Raw genomic sequence first — 22,912 nt, 5'->3', positions numbered from 1 at the left:
TCCCGGGTCTCCAGGATCAGGCCCTGAGCTGAAGGCAGGCGCTAAACCGCTGAGCCACCGGGCTTCCCTACTTAGGGTTTTAGTATATTCCAGTGTGTCTCTGCCTCAGAAGACCCTCCTAAGACTATTTTATTCAAATATTATCATCAGGGGCTCATCCCTGGGTGTGTGCTGCAGCAGAGCCTGCAGCTGGGAGACCACCCTCACACAGAGCAGACAGGCAGTCTTGCAATTGTATGAAACGGAACACGTGACTTAACTGATGATGTGAAAATCCAGAAGAAATCACACCTTTTTTCTCTTGAATTTTGAAGCTGCAAAATGTAGGACTTGTTGATTCTGATGCATTTATAATCAGTATTTACAGTTTCCATAAATACTTTCCAGCGATCACAAACCCTGCTCCATCGTTTCTGTCCTTGAGTTACTGGTCTCATATTTCATTGTCTTCACAGGGCGAAAAGGGAAGTGAGGGGGAGCCGGGAAGAAAAGTAAGTGAAGTAGTAGCGCGGTTTCTTCCACTGGGCACCTGTGCAACAATGGGGCACAGGCCTCTAGCGGCATCCACCTGTTAGACCAGGTGGCGTTCACTTGGATGCTTCTTTTCAAAAAATGGCTTTAGAGTATCTTCACTTTTGCATCACAGACACCAGCGAATCAACATTTTCTGGGGTTTGGGAATGCACCTAAGTGTGTTAAGAGAGCAGGTGTGTGGGCAGAGGCTCCGGCACATTTGGCGGCAGCTTCAGTTCCAGGTCCCTGTCACACCTGCCCTGTATTCCCAGCCCTCCCAGCCATCACCGGCTGTGTGACATCAGGGGTATCCTGGATCAGTGGTAATCCAGGCCGCCTGGCCAACTTTGTGTGACCCCAGCTCACACTGGGATGGACCGGGGATCCCGGGAGGCAGGCTGGCCAGTCGAGGGGCTGGAACCCCGAGCGGGTGAAGCAGGACGGGCCAGCCACCTGACGTCTCTGCTGTCTCCTAGGGCATCTCCTTGAAGGGAGAAGAAGGAATCATGGGCTTTTCTGGCACACGGGTAAGCCATGCGTGCATGCTGTAACTGCAGTTTGTTTTGTTTTGTGTTTTCCGTAGACTGCATTTTCCAGAGCAGTTTCAGATTCCCTGTGAGGTTGAGCTAAAGGTACAGAGATGTCCCAGATGCCGTCCCTCAGCCAGCATGCACAGCTTCCCTCACTCCTAGAGCCCCGACCAGAGCGGCCCCCCTGGCCCATCACGCTCCCCGAGTCCCTGGTGTTTGAGACTGTGAGCCTCTGTTGGAGGAGGGCAGGAGCAGACATCAATGTTTCTGTCAGGCTAACTTAACCTGCAGTGACACAGTGTAGACTGTCTCCAACACAAGAAGTTGATTCTTGTTTCTTGGAGAATCCAACAGAAGTGTCCCTAGCAGGACAGTGAGAGGAGGGGCCTGGGGTGTCTCTCCCAAGGAGATTCAGCACCTCTGGCTCCCGTTCCCGAGTGCAGGCCTCTATCTTCAGCATGTGGCCTACAAGGACATCTGACGCTTCTGTCCTCCTGTCAGCTGGAGCTCGGTCACCTGCCGAACCTAGCAGCAAGTGAGCTGGGAGGTGTGGCCAGAGCTCTGGGCCAGAACACACAGAAGGGGGCCTGGCAGTGACTCTCTGGTAGCCACTACCATGAAAAAGGCATGTTTGAATCTTTGGAAATAAGAAGCGACTCCTGAGAATGTTGGGGTGCAAGCCTTGTTAGATTTCTCCCCGTTGAACCACAATGTCCTTATTCATTCTCCATATTTCTTTAAGGGCTAGATATAATGCAGTACGTGAAAGTGTCGCTAAAACAATTCGCTTCCTTTAGAAAATAAAAGGGGTCCTCAGATGACTTTGCTATTTCATAGTGAAGTATTCTATGTTAGCCTGTCAGGTGCCAAAACAGTGCCTTCTGGAAAGTGTTGCTGCATATCCTGAGCTGGTGCTTCTGTTTTCTCTTCCACCCAGGGTGCTCCTGGCTACGATGGTGAAAAAGGGTCACCGGGACAAAAAGTAAGTTGGGTGCATGAGACGGGATCTGCTCTGGGGCTGAAACACCTTCCGAGGGTCAACTGTGAAGGACTGTGCTCTTCCAGGAAAAGAAGTTATCCCCAGAAAACCACATTTAAAGCCCTGCATGTGCAGTAGCATAAATCATCTTTCCTCCAACTCTTCTGCGATGCCTGAGGCGGACCACTCACCTTTTCCCTCACTTTTACACACCAGCACATTGGCTGTGTCCTTTGGCACCCTTCTTCATCATCATGTGCCTCTCTTAGGGAAGTCGTCGTTGGAGTGGCTGAGTGCCTACCTGCCTTCTTCATATGTTGATCTCACAATTTTGATGCTTGATCTTCAGTGATGCCCCAACTAGCTATTTTTATTCTGTGTTCTGTGGACAGGTTTTTGGCAATTTTTTAAAAGGAATTATGAGAGAAATGTGTCACGAATCTGGATCAGATTTAGAATTGTCTGAGCACAGGTCATGTGACAGAGTACATGCAGAAATGGTTCTTTGAATTAGTGATTTAATTATGTTCCCTATTTATCATTTTTGGTCATTCGATCGCAGAATATCTAGCCCACCTCCTTCACGTTGTGGACGCCGGTGCTGTCCTAGCTCCGTGGGCATCGTTTCAGTTGCCCAAGTGCACAGGGAGCAGGTGCATCTGCACGTGAATATAATTTCACGGGAAAGAGCACACCTCTTCCATTCTGCCATCTGTCTTCTTTCACCACCATGCCTTGGAGATGACTCCATGTTAGCATGGACACACCCATGTGGTTCTGTCAACAAGCTGTCCAGAACTGCAGGCCAGAGAGGATGCCACGTAGGTGCCTACAACCCCTCGCTGAGATTCCCAGCTGCATGCTGTGTACCACCATTACACAGTCAGCATTATGGCTCCTGCCTGTTGGGCCCATGGCCTGCTATTTTTATCATTAAGTCCTAGTAGGTGCCTAGAAATAGACTTTTCAAAAATCAATTCAGCCTCCGAATCGGGACTCCATTGAATCGTGCTCATGGCTCCATCGGGGGTTGATGGTGGGGCATCAGGAGAACCAGAAGGACGTGGGCTCATCAGTGTCCTGCAGGGGCTCCCCCTTGTTTGCTCAGAGTCTGCAGATGGACTTGGCCTTCCAGGCTCAGTGTCCAACCTCCACAGGCAAAGCCCTGAGCCCAGGCTCTGGCCACTCCCAATAGGACCAGCCTTGACTCCTTCCTACAACCTTGGCGGCTCCTACTCTTCCCGTTCCTGTCCTTTTATCCCAGGGATAAACAGGGATAGCCAGGGAGCTAACACCAGGGTTTCCCCAATGACATCAATCTTCTCATGACATTACTGAGGGGTGTCCCCAAAGGCAGCATACCTAGAGGACAGCTGTCCAGGCTCTACTCCAACCAAAGGCCAAAAGGCCAAATTCCAGTTCAAGGATTTCAGTAATCAAGTGAAGAGACAGGCGTGAGGCCGACATGAACATCTCCAAGTACTCCATCCCCACCTGCCCACATAACCCAAGTGCTGTTGTTAATATTTTCGTTGCTAGCCATGTGCTAGTGAAATGATGATTATGATTTTTTTCTACACCCATCACTAATGAGTTATAGGCTTTTGAAATACAGTTGGACACAGCTGCCCCCTGGACTCCTTGTTTATGTGAGACAAGATGCTCGCAGATGCCACCTGGGGCCTCTCATTGCCGTGGCCAGATGTTGGGACCGAAGGCCCACATTGTCCAGGGGAAGACAGGGACGCTTCCGGCCAACCGGCCGTCTCTGTGGGGAGACAGTTTACTCAACTCTCCAAATAGGAAATGCCCGGGACACACACAAAGGACGGAGTTACCTGCTTGCTAGACTGCACTACACCTTGGACGTGACAGCTGACTGTAATCATATGGGACAAGCTGGCACCATTCCCGACTGACTGTCCAGTTACTAATCTAGTCCCCAGATAAATCCTCCTTGGCCACACATCCCTGGCTTCCCCCACCCCTGTTGTCATGCCTGCACCTAGAAACACAAAGAGAAGCCTTGAAATGGCTGTGTTGATTCTTGCTGTGCCAAATTGGGCTTCCAGCTGCCAGAGATCTCAGATGAACTGTGAGTGCAAATTCTTCCCTTTACTCTGCAGACTTCTACATAATACCTGGCCCACCCCTACCCTCAGTCAATCCACCTGCAGATGAGAATGCACAGGGAACCTTTTAGGTCATTATTTTGGCTTTTGGGGGTTCCAACTGTTAATAGTCTCAGCGAGAGAAATCCTGCATGCTCTTTAATTTTTGTCCTGGGTTTTCTGTAATACCTGGTTCATTGCAAAGCACTCAGACATAGTTCAGAAGTGTTGGTGGTGTTTTGGCTTATTCAACACGGGTGGTGAGCATGTAGTCCTGGGGGTGCTGGCTACTGCTCGGTGATGACGTCCTGCCCAGTGGACAGTGCTCAGGCGCTCAGGCCCACGGGCACGTTTCGCAGCGTCCAGTGCTTTATCGGGGCTGGACTGTTATGCTGGGCCGCACACAACTCAGACTGAATACCTAGTTGCCGGCTCCCATCACTGGCAAGCTCTTCTAGTATTCCTGGCCTCTCTCGGGAGATGGCCTCAAAGTAGATCAATTTAGCATCAAAGAAATTTGCCTTCACTTCTGAATCTTCAGCTCCACCTAGTGTGAAAGGGAAGCTGTCTAAATCAAAGGTCCACCACGAAAAACATGACACCAACCCCATCAGTGTTCATTCTAAACAGCAGGACTTTGAGCACACGGCTCTGGCACTTCACAAAATCTTGTAAAATAATCAGAAGGTGGCACCTGGCATTCTGAATGTGAGCCCTCACTGTCCATATTCTTTAGCAAGAGGGAATGAATTTCTAGATTTTTGTAAAGGCTTCACGTATATGTCCAGCTACAATGCAGCTCCTGAGGGCAAATGTTCTCTTTCAATGAAAGCTCGAGGGAATTAGAAAGTAGCACTTTGCACTTTTTAATTGAAGAGAAAAATTCTAAAGTAAGAGGCATTACTGCTTCTGTTTGGTGTTCACTAAAATTTTTCAAAGCCCCTCTTGCGGGAAGGTTTTAGTAGATGGATCCATCCTAATATCGCTGACGTGGGGCCTCTGGGCTTCCCGAAGTAACTTAGCAGAACGGATGCAGCCCCGCCTTGTGAGCAGGTGAACCTGAGCAAGCAAGCTGCTCCAGAGGACGTGCTCAGGGCAGAGGAGCTCCAGGAGGAAGAGGTGGCTGCTGCCACCATGGGGACACCTGCTGTACCGGCAGCCCCATGCCTTCGACGACAACAATGGCAAAGTGATGGGGAAAGTAGAAGGCAGGACGGAACAAGTATGAATTATGACATTCAAGGGACATAGCAGCCCAATGTCGTCATGTCTGGACTTTGCATCCTGATCTGAACAAAACAACTTTTTTTTAATAAATTTATTTTTATTGGTGTTCAATTTAACACCCAGTGCTCATCCCATCAAGTGCTCCCCTCAGTGCCCATCACCCAGTCACCCCCACCCCCTACCCACCTCCCTTTCTACCACCCCTAGTTCATTTCCCAGAGTTAGGAGGGTCTCATGTTCTGTCTCCCTTTCTGATATTTCCCACTCATTTTTTCTCCTTTCCCCTTTATTCCCTTTCACTATTTTTTATATTCCCCAAATGAATGAGACCATATAATGTTTGTCCTTCTCCGATTGACTTATTTCACTCAGCATAATACCCTCCAGTTCCATCCACGTTGAAGAAAATGGTGGGGATTTGTCGTTTCTAATGGCTGAGGAATATTCCATCGTATACATAGACCACATCTTCTTTATCCATCATCTTTCAGTGGACACCGAGGCTCCTTCCAGTCTGGCTATTGTGGCCATTGCTGCTAGAAACATTAGGGTGCAGGTGTCCCAGCGTTTCACTGCATCTGTATCTTTGGGGTAAATCCCCAGCAGTGCAATTGCTGGGTCGTAGGGCAGGTATATTTTTAACTGTTTGAGGAACCTCCACACAGTTTTCCAGAGTGGCTGCACCAGTTCACATTCCCACCAACAGTGCAGGAGGGTTCCCTTTTCTCCGCATCCTCTCCAACATTTGTGGTTTCCTGCCTTGTTAATTTTCCCCATTCTCACTGGTGTGAGGTGGTATCTCATTGGGGTTTTGATTTGTATTTCCCTGATGGCAAGTGAGCGGAGCATGTTCTCATGTGCATGTTGGCCATGTCTATGTCTTCCTCTGTGAGATTTCTGTTCATGTCTTTTGCCCATTTCATGATTGGATTGTTTGTTTCTTTGCTGTTGAGTTTAATAAGTTCTTGATAGATCTTGGAAACTAGCCCCTTATCTGATACATCATTTGCAATATCTTCTCCCATTCTGTAGGTTGTCTTTTAGTTTTGTTGACTGTATCCTTTGCTGTACAGAAGCGTCTTATCTTGATGAAGTCCCAATAGTTCATTTTTGCTTTTGTTTCTCTTGCCTTCATGGATGTATCTTGCAAGAAATTGCTGTGGCCAAGTTCAAAAAGGGTGTTGCCTGTGTTCTCCTCTAGGATTTTGATGGAATCTTGTCTCACATTTAGATCTTTCATCCATTTTTAGTTTGCCTTTGTGTGTGGTGCAAGAGAGTGGTCTAGTTTCATTCTTCTGCATGTGAATGTCCAATTTTCCCAGCACCATTCATTGAAGAGACTCTCTTTTTTCCAGTGGATAGTCTTTCCTCCTTTGAACAAAACAACTTTAAGAAAAATTTTTTTGAGACCAAAATCAGGGAACCTTGGGCACAGAGTGGATAACAGGTCATTTTAACAAATAGTTAGTGTTATTATATATAATAATGGTATTGAGGTCACTTCTTTAAATCCTGTTAGAGTACAAATAAGCACTGAGCATCTTTCCTGCAGGGGAGCAGAGGACTGGATGGCTATCAAGGCCCTGACGGACCCCCAGGACCCAAGGTGAGCTCGGTCTTCCCCTAGCTGGCATTCGGATCACCTGCCGTTCACTCTGGGGGAGGAGGCATCCACCGTCCTGTGTGATAAAAGATAAGCAAACACACGACACCCAGGCCTGGACTGATGAGGTGGACAGGGACTATTAGTCACAGGTGTTGGGGCCTCACACTGCTGCCCACCTTGCAGAGGCACGTGGAAGTCACACCCAGGAGCAGAGCCACTCACTGGGGCTATGGGAGCAGGCGTTGTAGTAACAAGAGGGTGGGGTACCTCTATTCCCAGGGAGAATATGATTAACTTGTTTGAATAATCTCACAGGCTGGCAGGGGGGTGCTGCCTAGTTGTTCAAGGTCAGGTGATGGGGATCCAGCCAGGTGGGGAGACTTTCCTGCTGGGTGAGAGAGCGCAGCTGGGGAGGACAGGGGGACTCAGTGGTTAGACCTTTGGGGTCCTGAAAGGCTCAAGAAAGTTTAGGTCTTACCATCCAGATGGTAGGATATCGGGGTACAATGGCATTGCACCCCGCCCACCTTGTGGGTAGCTCAGACACTGTCACCAGTAATGGAATAGTCTGGCACTATAGAAAGTAATCACCTGAGCACTTCTGGTGCTTGAAAAAGGGATTTCAATGTGGGATTAATACCTGCCCACTTTGTTGAGTCTTGGTGGGTCCGGCTGGTGGCTGGGACATGGGACCACAGCACAGTGGGGGCTGTACCCCAGCTCATTTTCCACATTCAGCTTTATTCCCTGCAAATATGCACGGTATCCAAAATCCTGAAGGCAGATCTCACATCCTTCTGTTTTCCTCTTTTCTTCGTGCAGGGAGAAGCAGGTGACCGTGGGCCTCCAGGTGCCCCTGCATACTTCCCTCATCCCTCCCAAGTTAAAGGTTCGTACATGGTTTCTCCTGCGTGTCTCTATCACACATGTGTCCTCTTCTGTTTTGGACATGGTCATGAACTTGCAAGAAAGGTTTTCTAAGCAAAACAAAAGAGATGTTTAGAGCATAACCTCTGGAGAACATTGGGTTCATGGACAACTCCCCTCGTTGCTTGAATATGGTGTCACAGAGAGATCTCCACTTCATCTCTGCCAGAGAGAGTGCCCTCTGTGTTCCGGGTGCGACCCCTTCACTGGGAGATGGCTTCATTTCTGCATGCCTGGCGCAGGTCCTGGCTTTGCCATCTGTAATATCACTAAAGAGATCTGGTCCTCCTGCACACAGTCTTCATGGCAGCCACCCAGCCACCCTCAATGCCTTTTGCCCCAAGTGTACCGAGGTGCTTCTGCCCTCTGCTTGCCAATCCGAAACCCTGAACTGGCCACAATCCATAATCTGTAAACGGCCACATCCTTTTAACCTTTGAGGAATCCCCACGTATCTGCCCAGATGTTCCCACCATCCCAGAGGACCCCTGACTGTAAGTGAAGGGGTCTTGCATGTGTTGTAGTGAATGCCCATCTCGTTATTTTACTCAGCCTTCCAGACTGACAGGATCATATGGAAATATTCTAATTCTGTGATAAGAGCAGTGGTCTTTGAACCTTTTTGAATGTGTATCCTTCTAGGTCAAGAAAAAAAATGTTTTCAGCACCCTCTGAATAATCGTATGCGTATTTACTTATGGAGGATCCTCATTGTACAGAGATCCACGAGGACAGGGTTTTAGCTGCTGTGGCTCATTGCTGCATCCCTGATTTCTAGAACAGTGCCAGGCAGGTAGTAAGCTACCTGAATGGACTCAAAAGTGTATGTCCTACCTCATACAAATCAGAAAGGGATTTTAAAGGGTGAGTTCATTGGTTTTCTTTTTAATAAAGACGGTCTAATATTTAATTCCCTGTACCTAGTAGATGGCCTGGCTCTCCCTACCATATGTGTCCAGGGGTCATACACTTGGTGTGAACCACCTGTCCGTCTAGAACAACCTTTGCATGTGTTCACCCAGTGTTAGTGAGAACATAGATTAGCACAGGGCTGAGACAGAGCCCAGTGAAGCCCCCGAGAGATTTCCCTCCAGGTTGGCCTTGAAGGAAAAACGCCATCGGGTCCCCTACACAGATAGCTGGGTTTCATGTGTTCTTGCAAATTAACACATACGGATAAGTGAGTATATTTGGAATCCATGCTCAAGACCTCGGATGGCCCTCCCCGGGCAGCTGGCACTCACCCTCGCCCTCCTGACTGTGGAGTCCAGACGCGCCTGCCAAGCCAGAAGCCCCAAGAAAAGGAACATGAGGTCCGCTTTCTGTTAGTGATTTGGTTGAAATTGAAAGACTGCCTTTGAGGCTTTGGGAACATAATTTTTTTTAAATTAATGTTGGCCATTTTTCAAAAACATCACTGACTGAGAGCCCAGAATTCATCTATTTCCCGTTTTCACCACCTCATATTTCTGAAACCACACTGGGAAGGTGATGGTTTTAAATTGGTGAGTTGGCAGGCGAGGGCTCCTGAGCACAACAGGCTGATAATGAGCGGATTCCCTCATGGAAGAGAATACTCGTATCTGCACAAAGTAGCCTCGTAGGAGCTTGTCAAAACCCGCACGGCTGGAGGAGACTTGTATTTTTTTTTTAATTATTACATGGTAACTAAAGCAATTAATCTTGCTCTTCTTCCTAATTAATGAAAGGATCTGTGGTTTTCACTTTTATTTTGTCTCTGCCTACCCATTCCTGAGGGCTAGCATTCACACAGTGCTCCCCGGGGCCCAGGCCCAGGTCTTAGTTGCTCTCATCACATTGTTTTACTGGTGGAGAAATTGAGGCATAGAACTTCCATGACTCACCCAAGGTCACATGTGTAATGAATGAACCCAAGGTCACTCAGGTCCCCTGTGTCCAGAGCCCAGCACCCCACGCCCACCCCTCTCCACAGGGCATAAGCACCCATAGAGCAGACTCCCCGCTTTCCACACCTTGCGTGTACAAATCAAGGATGATGCTGGCACATCCTCTCCTTAATTTAAGGACTTGCTTCTGAGATGAGAAAATTAAAGATCCCATTCCATTAAGATCCCATACAGAGTGATGGCTTTCCTAATAATTAGTAATACGTACATAGTAAAACATCATAGTGTCTTTTCTCTCATTTTTCCCAATTATAGTCCAGAAAAATGTATCCTACAGTAAAGCTTTGCTGTTTACACTGCGGGAGAACACCTCGAAGCCACTCTCTGTTTGTTTAGGGATAAGGTCTGTAAGAGCCCCCACCTGTGTTCTTCATCTGTCACACAGCTATGGAGAGCTATGGAAAGCGGCTCTGGGCTGGAGTCGGGCCTGAGGAAGTGGGGCTTCAAACAGGAACCAGCCCTCCTCACCTCCCGCGCTGAGCGCCATGAACACAGGGATCCCTAGTCCTGCCATTCCCTTCGTTATTCCCGTTTAGACTCAGCTGTTTATCCCTCCTGATACCCACCACAGCTGTTCACCATTCCCCACAGCCCCGTCTGTCTCCCACCTGCATCACAGTGTACCCGTATCCAGTGGTCAGGCTGCTGTGTCCTGAAGCCTCAGTGCCCTTGAGCACCATGCCTCACCTGTCCATTAACCTGGGGCTGTGGCACCATTTGCCCCCACGACTTGGTGGGAATCAGATGAACATGAAGTATTAAACACTGAGCCTAGAGCACACAGCAAGAGCTCCCAAATGTTACTATCACTGTTATGTTTATGCTCTGTGGTTCTCAATATCAGATTTCTCCCCAAAATAATCTTTTCCCTTTTTGAAACCGAGATCTGTAACTTTTTGGCATTCTCTGCCTCTCTAGTCTTTTATGATATTTATGGGAATCTTTTATTGCTCCTATTTGATTAGGAATGAGCTCCCTGGGGTGCTTGGGTGGCTCAGTTGGTGAAACATATGCCCTCAGCTCAGGTCATGATCTCAGGGTCCTGGAATCAAGTCCTGCATCAGGCTCCCTGCTCAGTGGGGACGCTACTTCTCCCTCTGCCCCCTCCCCCCCCATTCGTTCTCTCTCTCTCTCTTTCAAGTAAATAAATAAAATTTTTTTAAAAAAAGGAATGAGCTCCTTAAAAGTAGAGACTGCCATATATTAACCATTTGGACCTCCACCACCCTTCACTGCATGTACGAGACATACAACAAATAAATAAATACACATTTGGTGGAAAAGTGCGCACTTCAAGTGGGTACTGGAAGCAGTCCTGTTCTTACCATGGGGCCCATCTCGGTTGCAGGTGCCAGAGGTGACCCAGGATTCCCAGGGACCCACGGGGATCCAGGAAGCCGAGGTGAACCAGGAGACCCGGGCCCACCAGGTCTCCCCGGCCCATCCATCAGAGATGAAGGTAATCAGCTCCGTGGTATCAGAAGTGTGTCCCCCCCAACAGGTGTTTACAGAGAGCCCTGGGCCCTTACTGACCACTTGGCTCTGCAGCTGGCCTCTCATGCAGAGGAGGCTCAGCAGCTCTAACCAGTTAGGGGGCCTGTGCCACAGGTCTTCTGGGGAGCAGTTGACCTGCAATGAGCAATACACACAGGGCTGGATTGTGCCGCTGACAAGCAACGAGCATGATGCTGTCAACTGACCGGGATGAGTGTGGGCAGTAGCCAGTCCTCGTGGCCAGGGTCACAATTCTCACACCATTGTTGGGGAGTTTTCTTGAGGTGGAAATATGGTGAAGAAATCTAGTGAGAGCATCTATCCTTAGGCTACTGATTGGACTGTGAACTCATGGGTTCCTGGTGGCCTCTGGGGGATGAAAATGCCAACACAGATGTTAAATGTCCCAAGTCTCATGCTACTCATGGTCACTGTTGGATTTTTCAGATGGAAAGAGAGGCTTACCGGGTGAAATGGGCCCCAAAGGGTTCATAGGAGACCCAGGCATCCCTGCACCGTACCCCGGCCCACCAGGCACTGACGGAAAGCCAGGACTCCGAGGACCCCCAGGGGCTGCTGGACCACCTGGACCAGATGGTAAGTGGAAGGATACTCAGGTGCAGACAAGAGGCCCAGCCCCTGTCAGATTCTTACCGGGGTTTTCCTGCTAAATAATTCCATGAACCAATGCAGTAGGCATTGCAGTAGGGTGTGGCAGGTGCCCTGGGGCACAAACAGAAAAGCCAGTGATGAGGGAATCTGCTGAGTATCAGCAGGCCCGTGGACGTGACCCAGGGTTTGGCTGACTGTGGCTCCAGGGGTGTCAGCTCTGCAGAGGCACATCTGAGCGGTGCAGTCGGGAAGCAGGTGCAAGCTGAAATCCGTCAAGTGTCGATGTGATCTGCTCCGTCACCTTCTTCCAGGGTGGAGGCCTCCTGCCTTGGCTTGTAGCCTCTCCCCTGTTTCACAGCGATCTTTAGCAGACTTGATCATCTGCCTTCTCAGGCCATGCACAGCAGAGCTGTGTAACTGAACAGGTGACAGCAGTCAACAGGAAGAGGTGACTGCATTGGCCGAGGCTGAGATGAGAGACAATGAGGGTCTGTAAACCAGATGAGCATGAGCTTCTGGGCCCCACGCCGCCTGGGGGGGTGGGGGGGTGGGCAGCGTGGAGTACTAGTGCAGAGTGTATTGCCAAGGTCCCATGTTTCCTTGGCTCCTCTATCAGTGGAGAACGCTCCGAGGATGCAGGGAGACATGCGGTCTGTCTTTGAGCTTACCACCAAAAACACTTATCTTTTCGGCTTCCACATTTAAAGGGTAGTTCTAGACTTTGTAAAATCTCCTCGTGGGAACATTTCATCCCTTCAGGAATTTGCATAAATGAAGCTTTGGAAGAAAACATGAGGTCACAATTTCTTTCTATGTGATAGGGTCCATGGTCTACCAGCCAGTGTTTGAAATATTAGACTTTAACTTTCCTGGTATCCTGCCTCCCCACCCCCAGCAATCTCTTAGAGTTTCCTATCTCCAGGCAGGGAGAGCTTCCCATTGCTAACAGGTAGTGTTTGGTTTCATGTAAAGGTCAGGTTCCGGTCTGTGCTTTTGCTGCTTTGGGAGGTCTGCTTCTCTCTGCCACCTTGAGAGGAATGATTGTGAGGGTAGTAGAAGCATGTGCGCACCTACTTCTTCCATTGAGAAATCAGCAATCCCTTCTCTGATTCCCTTTTGTCTTCCACAGTAAATGTCTAAGTTAACATGGCCCTACAGTTCCAATTTCCCTTCAACTGGCAAAGCCAGATTCTTACATTCCTCTGAAAATTTTTAGGTTTAGATAACTCCTTGGAATTTACCAGAGTTTGATCTGTGTTATCTGTCATATATTTTTATCCTGGAAGTCATATTTATTGTGATGACATCAGTGATTACGGCCAAGTTTCTATGGGCATTATGTTTCCTGACTAAATGTTATCTCGTAAGTTTTCCTTTTTGGCAAAAGAACATGACGTGTTAAAAAAAATTTTTAAAGCATAAAAATTTGCCTCTTTGAGGGAGTGTGATGGAAGGCTGACCTTGCCATTATCCCAATAACTAAATTCTGCTTCGTTAAAGATACAGACACCATCTTGCTTTATAAATCTTGCTTATTAGGAAGTCTATGATTTACTAATATATCTGCAGATGGATCCGTTTCTTGTGCATATTTTATTCGTAAAATGCATGGAAGATTATCCAATAAATTTTATCAACCTAAGATATGAAAACCATACAACTTAAATTCTCCTTGAAATATTTATTTTACTCCATGAGCACATTGTTTCCAAATCACTTTTTCAAAAAAGCAATCTCTTCGACAAAAAGTAGCCAACCATAATGGCCTTTTAAAACATTGTTGTGCATAGTCAGAATTTAATACCAGTGACCTGGATTCCCGCAGAGTGCTTTAGCTTTTCGCCTGGAATGAAATCGTTGGATTCCTTTCTTGCTAACTGCCCTTCATCCTGTTTTGTGTGTTGGTTACTAATGAAAACCAGAATTTTTAGTTTTTTGCAGTTCCCACAGAACCAAACTGTGAAGTCAGTTTTCTTTCTGAGCTAAATATTTTACTAACTCTTGGTTCTAGCTGAGTTAACTGAATCAACTGAACTGTCAGGGCAGTTTCATTTTTTTTTTTTTTTTTTTTTTAGAATAAGTCAGAATCCTGCCAGCATTGCGATGGCCCTTGGCCTTTTAGGGAAAATCATCTTGAAAACGTCTGAGAGGTGCACTGTTATGCTGTAGGACTTGTCTGGAATTACTAGTTTATTAGATAAAGAAAGCACAGAGGACAGAGGAAGGATGGATGGCCGCTAGAGTCCCCAACCACACAAGGAACACCCACAGTCTGTGTCAAACTTAAAATGCCAACATCTCTGAAATATCTGAAACCAAATGCCTACCTGTCTGCTGCACTTCTCACAACATTGGGAGAACTTGGAGGCATAAAATAAAGCCCACAGGGCTTTATTCAGCCCAGGGCCTGAATGCCCTTGACCTGGTTGCCAAGGAGCTGAGAGCACATCGCAGGGGCAACATCCCGTTCAGTGGTCACTGGGTGCAGCTGGCAGCCCTCTACACTCACTGGCCTTCCGTGGTGCCCTCTCATCCCACTGCCTGTTCTCCCTGAGAGCCTTTGTTGGTACTTCCTTGTCCCTCCTGCACTATCCGGAAGTGAGTTCAAGCCCCACATTGGGCTCCGTGCTAGAGTATAGAGCCTACTTTTATTTTTTCTTAAGGATTTTATTTATTTATTCATGAGAGACACAGAGAGAGAGGCAGAGACACAGGCAGAGGGAGAAGCAGGCTCCAATGCAGGGAGCCTGATGCGGGCTCCAGGATCATGCCCTGGGCTGAAGGCAGATGCCTAACCTGAGCTGAGCCACCCAGGGATCCCTGCAGACGACTTTTAGAAAGAAATCTCTTGAATGGCTCCCTGATGCCCTTGGGCTGAAATCCAAGCCCCTCAATGGCCCTTTTACCACTCCTCAGATTCCTGGATTTCCTCGTCTTTCAGGAGCTTTCAGACATGCTCCTGCTCTCTCTGGAACCATCCCTGTCGCCCTCTCTCGGCTACTATCGCTTCTTTAGGTCCTGGGCACCAGGTCTTAGAGCTTTCCTGACGCCCCATTTTAAATGGCCTTCCTCTGGGGCGGCTGGGTGGCTCAGCGGTTAAGTGTCTGCCTTCAGCTCAGGGTGTGACCCCGGGTCTGGGGATCGAGTCCCACATCGGGCTCCCTGCAGGGAGCCTGCTTCTCCCTCTGCCTGTGTCTCTGCCTCTCTCTGTGTCTCTCTTGAATAAAATCTTTTAAAGTAAATAAATAAATACATACATACATACATACATACATAAATAGCCTTCCTCTGTTACTCGCTCTCTGAAAGCCCTTGTTTGCACAGCCCTGGCTGTCGTTGAAATTTTGTGTTGGTTTGTTGACTGGTGGCCTCAGGTGTAAGCAGGTGAGGGTGTGCGATGTTCTCTGTATGCACAACTCTGGCTGCGCTGCTGGGCTGGCATAGGTGCACCGGTGCATAAGTGAGAGAGATTGTCGCAAATGTGGTGAAACTGAACTGCCAGCTGCCCTTCCATACATACAGTGACCTAGGAACTTTCTGACCTTCAAATTCTGGTGTCGCTTTAACAAACAGCAAATGCCCTTAAAGTCAGTGTTTCCTCTCCTCCCAGCTTCCTTGGTGCCTCTTTCTCACTCCCCCCAGGTACTGTGAGGTGGGTATGGCAGCAGGTATTTCAGTGTGTTGGGGGGTTCTAGATCTGGGCTGCAAGCACTGTAGGGTTTGGCAGCAAGGACAGACTGGGGGATGTTCCCAACCTGACCCAGGGGCGCTGGGGGGTTGCTCATCCCCACCATCAGGTGGCGCTGCTGTCGAGAAGATGCGGAGAGCGTTGCCCTGAGAGCCTGGTTCTCAGGACTGGATGGGAGCCTTCAGCCCGGATAGACTTCTTTTCTTTTTTCTTTTCTTTTTTTTTTTTTTTTCTGTATGTTTTTTTATTGGAGTTTGATTTGCCAACATATAGCATAACACCCAGTACTCATCCCACCAAGTGCCCCCCTGAGTGCCCGTCACCCAGTCACCCCATCCCCCGCCCACCTCCCCTTCCACTACCCCTTGTTCGTCTCCCAGAGCTAAGAGTCTTTTATGTTCCGGACAGGACTTCTGAGGGGCCCTGATCCTGTCATGGGAGTGAGGGTGGAGAAAGGGGAAGTGGGCGCGCTGGAGCCAGGTGGCCCCATGCTGTCTGCATGAACCATGCAAACCCTTGTGTGCACCTGCTCCAGGGGAGCACAATGGGGAACCGAAGTCATGTCAGTACCTTGGTTTGTTTTGGTTTAGTTTGGTTTTGGTTTTGGTTTGGTTTGGTTTTTGTTTGTTTGTTTGTTTTCTTTTGTTTTTGTCTTTTGGGGAACCCAAGTTGTGTTGGTCTTAGAATATGAGTCTTACCACATAAAATATGTGGTTGATTATACAGAGATATTGTAAAGACGTCACTTGGTCACTTGTCCCCTCAATATATAAATGTCTGGTTTTTGACATGAAAATATATTTTTAATTATTAAAAAGTAATTTGTTTACTATTCAGAGTTTTAGACTATATGGGAAACTAAAAACAAGAAAGCACAATTAGTAAAAATGAAATCTTAAGAAACAAAAAAAAAATAGTAGTAGAATAAAATATGTGGCTGAAAAGTGAAAAACCTTTCTTTGGACTCCATGTTTCCTGAAAGCAAAGATTGTTATCTCTAGACTTCATTAGAAAAACCCATAATAGGTTCCTGCCTTTCCTTCCATCAATGGGGGGTGGGAGCTGTGGCCATAAAAGGGGGTCCCAGAAAGGGATTGCACACTCTGTTGGGAGACCTGGCTGTGACCCTTCCAACTCTGGGTCCGGGGAGGGGGGTCTCCAGGTTGCACTCACAACCATCCTTGTGGATTTTCTTCTTAGGTTTCCTTTTCGGCTTGAAGGGAACAGAAGGGAGCGCAGGGTTCCCTGGACCTTCTGGCTTCCCTGGAGCTCGCGGACAGAAAGGATGGAAAGGTGAGGAGTGTCGTCGGAAATGCTGGAGGAAGGGCGGGCAGCCACCCCCTCTTCCAGGATGTTTCCCCGTTCCCCCCTGGGGTGTGTGGCGCCCACCGCACTGTCCAGGCTCCCAGCCCTGTGTTTGCCCTCCTTTCTCCCATCTCTGTCACTGCCTTCATCACTGAACTTTCAGAGATGCAGAGCCTGGGGGGGCACAAAGCAGAAGAGCTCTGACCTCTTGGGCTGAATCAGATGGTTCTGTCAAGCACTCAGCTCGAAGGCAGCATAACTAGCACTGAGAGCTCGTCCACTGCAGAGACCCATAGAGTAGTCGTCACAGCTGATCCTACCCATGTTCCCCTGAGTTAGGGCTTAGTCACCAGCCAGGCAGGACGGGGCAGGTCCCCGGCAGCTTACCCCCGGGTGGTGGGAGAGGTGCCGTCGAATGAGCAGGAAGAGGGAGATTCTAGCTGAGAAATGTGCTGCACTCCTTCCATTTTGGGGAAGGTGGCCCCAGGCCACGCACCCCGACCTTTGTGGCACACGTGGGACGTGTGGGTGTGCGGGTGCCCCCACAATGGACGGGGCCAACTGCAGGAGTCAGACCCCATGGAGGGCTGTGTAGCACTTGTCCCCATGAGCCACCACCAGTCACCTGTGCCACCAGCAGTGGGTTCCCTAGGCCCCACTGTAGCAACACTGAGAAGGGAGGCCAAGTATTTCCTGCCTCCCACCCAGGAGCTTGGCCTCTGAGCCCAGAGTGCCAGCCAGGCCCCCTCCCCAAGTCTCCTCCTATCCCCCAGACTCTGGAACACCATCTCCCCCAGCTGCACACCCACCCCTGTCAGTGGCCTGCTGTTCACCGTGCTGGGGAAATGTGGCAGCATTGCATTCTGCATCCCGAGCAGGTACCTCTGCTCCTCATCCAGGAAACGGGGGCAAAGGGTACCGGTCCCCAGCAAGCTCAGGAGTAGACAAGGCCCCAGGGTGCTTCGTTGTCACCCCAGCCCCCACTGCCCTGGACTTCTGTCCCCTGCAAAGCCAGGAGGAGTGTTCAGCACATGCTTCACAAGGAAATAACAAGTCTTTCCTCACATTGCAGGTGACGCTGGGGACTGTAAATGCGCGGAAGGCGATCAGTTCGTCGGGGGTCTCCCAGGGCTGCCAGGACCCAAGGGTTTCCCGGGCATCAATGGGGAGCCAGGGAGGAAAGGGAGCCAAGGCGACCCTGGCCAGCACGGCATCCCTGGGTTCCCAGGGTTCAAGGTGAGACACCAGTTCTCTCAAAGCTGACAGGACTTCCTTGACAGCTTCTGTTTAAGCAAACATAGATTTAGACCAGCAATGCCATGTACCCAGTGCTCCATTCAAACAACCCCGTGCTCCGAGAGGAACTGTAAAACAGTTATTGGTGACAAGGTGAGTGTCACAGCTGCTCTGGAAAGTGGTTTGAGATTTCCTATGAAAGTCAGAGGTAGAGCTGCCAGGTGTCCGGGACCCACACACCCCTGGCTGGGCGCCTCGGAGGATCCAAAACACACGTCCACGCAGAACCTTGTACACAGGTGTTCAAAGCACATTGTTGATAAAGGCCAAAAGGTAGAAACAACTTAAAAGTCCAAGAGGTTTCGTGTGATGCCATTCCTAGGAAGTGTCCAGGACCACCAGATCTAGAGACAGAAGGCAGGTCGGGGCCTCCAGGGGCTGGCGGAGAGGGAAATGGCAGTGAGTGTGTCATGGCTGTGGGGTCTTCTCCGGGGCGGGTGATGAAAATGTTCTGCAATTAGAGATTAGTGATGCTTGCACAATCATGTGAAAAAACACCAAATCGTATGCTTCAAAATGGTGAGTTTTACCGCATATGAATCAGATCTAAAAAAAACAAAAACAGAACCCAGCATCTGGAATGTAAAACATTCCACTGAACATTCATCTTTTCAAATTTAGTACAGAAATGATTAAGCATTTTATGATGTCTCCCTTAACCAGCTAAGAAGTGAGACCTCCCAGTGAACCATGAATGTCCAGGGATATCTGAACTTCCCTGCCCGTGGATTCCCCGTGTGTATCAACTAAACAGACTTTATGTCACACCTATGAAAAGAGCATCTAGAGATCTTTCTTTGGCAAGAGGTTTTAACCAATGATTTCAAAGCCAATTTCAGATAAAGGCAAAATATGCCTTGTTATTTCTTATTTTACTCAAAAAGAGAGTTTCAAGAGATTTACAATGTGAAAAGTCTATTATTTTACTTATTCAGCAAGAGAGGAAAAAGTGCCCAGGGCACCGGGCCAAGAGCGACCTGGCTCCGTGAGCTGGTACCGGGGATGAGCAGCCACACGGAGCTGCTACACCAAGGCTGTCACTCCTCACTGCTTTGTGGCACCAGAGCTTTGTAGGTGAAATGAGATCCACAGCCCCCTCCATGGCGTGCCTCAGAGATTTCTCAAGCACAAACGGTTTTATCCAACTAAAAATGGTAGGCACTATGTTTTATCATGATTCTGTCTCCAAATCATGGCCGTCTTAGCCCTTGAACACATTTGTAGTGGGGGTTGTGAACTTACGAGGAGCAAAACTAGTAGGATCTTTGCTTGTTTATAAAATTATCAAATATTTCCTAGAAGCCAAATGGACCCCATTTTGTGCACCTGGAATGTCTACAATCTTCCAAGGACCCATGTTCCCTCCACCAGCTGTATGACACACATGCCCACACCATCTTTGTTCACAGACCTCTGGCATTGTGTCTGTTGTCTTGCGTATAATATGTTTATGTGTCTGGCGACCCTGCTCCAGTGCGAAGGCCTGGGATGGTTTTTTGTTTTGTTTTGTTTTGTTTTGTTTTGTTTTTTTAATGTTTATACCAATAGAGTTTGGGAGAACATTTGAAGTGTGGGAGCCAGTCAGTAAATGAATTCATCCAGCCATCAGTTTGCCCAGCACCTACGTACTGAGCGCCATCTGTGTGTGTCACTCTCCTGGGCATTGAAAGAATGTTGCCCTTTTCTGCAAAGAACTGAATCAATAAATCAAGTATCTGTGGAATTTTTCAGAACGTTCCCCGTTTAATTAGACCAACACTGAAAGTTCCCATATTCTTGCAAATAATAACAACCAAGATTTCCCAAAAATGAGCACATCACACATTAACATCCTGACCCACTAACCTGCTCATTTCTGTTCATTAAAAGACCTACACTAGATTTCACAACCTAAAATATGAGTGTCCCTGCGATGAGCTTGTCTCTATAATATGAAGGGTTTTTTTTCCAACCTTAATTTCAGTCCAGAAGACAAGCTGTTACTCTCAGTATTGAGCGGACACAAATTTCCATCCCTTGTACCTGGAGTACTTGCTCAGAGTCTAAATAATGTCATTAAGAGTTGTTGATCTTGTGTTTTAGATCATTGCTTCCTAAAAGTTCATGACTATGTGGCTCCCTAGGAGTTGGTTGAAATACAGATTCTAGGTCAGTGGCAGTGGGGAGGGATGGGGGACTGCTGAGATACTGCGTTTCTAACAAGCTCCCTGAAGAGGCCAAGGCTGCTGGTCTATGGACCACACTTTGAGCAGTGAGGTTCTGGTTTTTACTCTCCAGCCAAGTATGGCTACTTACATGAAGTTTTAATTATTTGAAATTTAAAAGTCAGTTGCACAGGCCATATTCAAGGGCTCAGTGGCCATTTGTATTTGGGGACCACTGACGTGGACAGCCGTCTACAGAGCATCTCTCCTACAGCAAAGAGTTGTTTGGGGCAGCCCTGGGCTTGATGAGGGGAACAGGCTCCCAAGTTGTGTACCATGAAACTCGTCATCTTCCCAGCTGTCCTTAACAGAATGGAGGAAGACACTGTGTGTTTGTTCCCACAGGGCGCCCCTGGCACCGTTGGACCTCCCGGGCCGAAAGGGCTGAAGGGGGATTCTAGAGCAATCACCACCAAAGGTCAGTCTTTGGGGGCCAAGAGTCCCTGGACCCACAGCCGTTCTGTGGCTGCTCTTGTATGAGAAGCATCACACGGCAAATCCTTTCCCAGGTGAGAGAGGACAGCCAGGTGTCCCAGGTGTGCCTGGGCTGAAAGGTGATGATGGTGTCCCCGGGCGTGACGGGCTGGATGGATTCCCAGGCCTCCCAGGCCCTCCTGTGAGTAACACGAGTGTGGGGCTGGCGCGGCCCTGGTCCTGATAGGTCTCGGCCTCAATTACCCCAGGGCCCAAGTGCTGGCGCTGCGCTGAATCCAGCCAGCACAGCCAGGCTGTTTGAACCAGCAGAAACCCTGTTTGTTAGGGCACAGGGGGTGGGTGGGGAGCCCCCAGAGGGCACATGGAAGATTAGAGAGTCCACGGAGATTCCTCCTGGTGGAGCACAGAAGGCGAGCCCAGAATGGGGCCCTGAGGCAGAACCCACTGCAGGCTCTCCCCCAGGCTCTGGTGGCCTCAGATGTCCCTTGGCTTGTAGCTGGCAGTGTCCTGCCTGTGTCTTCACCTCATCTTCCCTGCATGCATGCTGCATGCAAATCTCCCCGTCTGCAGCCTCACCTTACCCTGATGGCCCCACAGACCCTGTTTCCAGAGCAGCCACATCCTCAGGTGGGGGGTCAGGACTCCAGCATCTTGTGGGGGAAGTGGTTCAGCCCGCCACATGTCCCTAGCAGAGGTTTACACCACAGTTCCCCAAGCCGGCCTGCTCGCTTCATTCCAAAGCCAGGCCTCTCTGCTCCACATGGGTCCTTCCTACCACAACACAGTCGGGTTTTCAGAGCACTTCTCTTGGGCTCATGGAAAACACCTGGATAATTACTACCCTAGTATTGCTTTTTTAGTTACCACCCTGAAAATCATTTTCAAAAAGTTTGCTTGGCACCGCTGTCCTAGCACACCGCTGCCTCCAGCCGTGCACGAGTCTTCCAGCCTGTACACACAGGCCACTCCTGCAGCTCATCGGCATGGAGTGCGGGTCCCTGTCTGCGGTCCTCAGGTCTCAGCGGGGCTGGGAGCCTCGGGAGGGTCAGAGAGGTGGGGACGCTCAGGAGCACAGATGGGCCGCGGCCTGTGCTGGAGCATCCCAGCCTCATGCGCAGCTCTCAGGCGGACACCCTGGGACTTGCCCACATGGCTGTCCCACTGGCTCGTTCAGATATGCTCAGCATGAAGCCAGCTGCATGTTTACCCCTGCCAACATCAATCCCCTGACCCGCATTCCCACAGCCCCCTCTTATCCCTTCACTACCCCACCACCTTCTGCACCTGCTGGGCAATGTCATCCCCAGGGAGCACCCTGCTTTTTCCATCCTGTCTTGTCTCCTTGTGTCCAGTGAGCATGCTGCTCTTTCTGGCCCAAACCAAAGACTCCTCTCTTTTAACGATGGATCGCCCCTGTGAATAGGGGATACGTCCCGATGCCTGCTCAGAGCAGTAGAAACGACATGTTCCTGCTCCCATTAGTCTGAGCCTGTGCCTGACTGCCCCCATCAGAATCCTTCCTGGGAACAAAGGTTCCAACTGAGGAGGGTGGCTTGGGTGAGGACAGCAAACACTCAGATTTGTGTGCCTCCTGGGACCATCTCCCATTTGTCACTGTGATTGTTATAAAACCTGCCTTGATTCCTGTGCTTGGTTTGATGGTGACTGCAGGTGCCTGTCCATGTCTGCCCTCCTTCCGCTCTGCATCCATCACACAGAACTTGGGGGAATGGGAAGGAGAGCTGAGCTATGGCTGCCTTTGAGGTTTATGTGTGTTTTAAGAGATAAACATAATTTCCACACAGGGTGATGGTATCAAAGGCCCCCCGGGGGACTCGGGTTACCCAGGAGCACCCGGTACTAAGGGCGCTCCAGGAGAAAGGGGCCCCCCCGGACTGGGCCTGCCTGGCCCCAAAGGCGAGCGTGGTTTCCCCGGAGATGCCGGATTACCTGGACCCCCAGGCTTTCCCGGCCCCCCCGGACCCCCAGGCACTCCAGGACAAATAGGTATGGAGAAACCCCCTCTCCTATCTTTCAGTCATGGGACATGGGCTCCA

At 49.3% G+C, this 22,912-nt stretch overlaps 1 protein-coding gene across 3 annotated transcripts in view; it reads left to right on the top strand.

Moving 5' to 3' along the window:
- Positions 1–22,912, top strand: part of COL4A2 (collagen type IV alpha 2 chain) — a 169,700-nt gene that overhangs the window by 114,511 nt on the left and 32,277 nt on the right. For all 3 annotated transcript variants that reach the window (XM_072782394.1, XM_072782395.1, XM_072782393.1), the window contains exons 14-25: positions 456–491; positions 990–1,040; positions 1,981–2,025; positions 6,913–6,966; positions 7,789–7,855; positions 11,170–11,280; positions 11,763–11,912; positions 16,816–16,908; positions 17,993–18,156; positions 20,766–20,838; positions 20,930–21,036; positions 22,661–22,862. In XM_072782394.1, coding sequence (XP_072638495.1) covers positions 456–491; positions 990–1,040; positions 1,981–2,025; positions 6,913–6,966; positions 7,789–7,855; positions 11,170–11,280; positions 11,763–11,912; positions 16,816–16,908; positions 17,993–18,156; positions 20,766–20,838; positions 20,930–21,036; positions 22,661–22,862 — 1,153 coding nt within the window. The remainder of the gene's footprint in view (positions 1–455; positions 492–989; positions 1,041–1,980; positions 2,026–6,912; positions 6,967–7,788; positions 7,856–11,169; positions 11,281–11,762; positions 11,913–16,815; positions 16,909–17,992; positions 18,157–20,765; positions 20,839–20,929; positions 21,037–22,660; positions 22,863–22,912) is intronic.

This window comes from Canis lupus, chromosome 17 (genome assembly GCF_048164855.1).
Source record: "Canis lupus baileyi chromosome 17, mCanLup2.hap1, whole genome shotgun sequence".
NCBI classification, from domain to species: Eukaryota; Metazoa; Chordata; class Mammalia; order Carnivora; family Canidae; genus Canis; species Canis lupus.
Note: the sequence above shows the minus strand (reverse complement) of the source record. Positions and strands in the feature narration are given on the sequence as shown.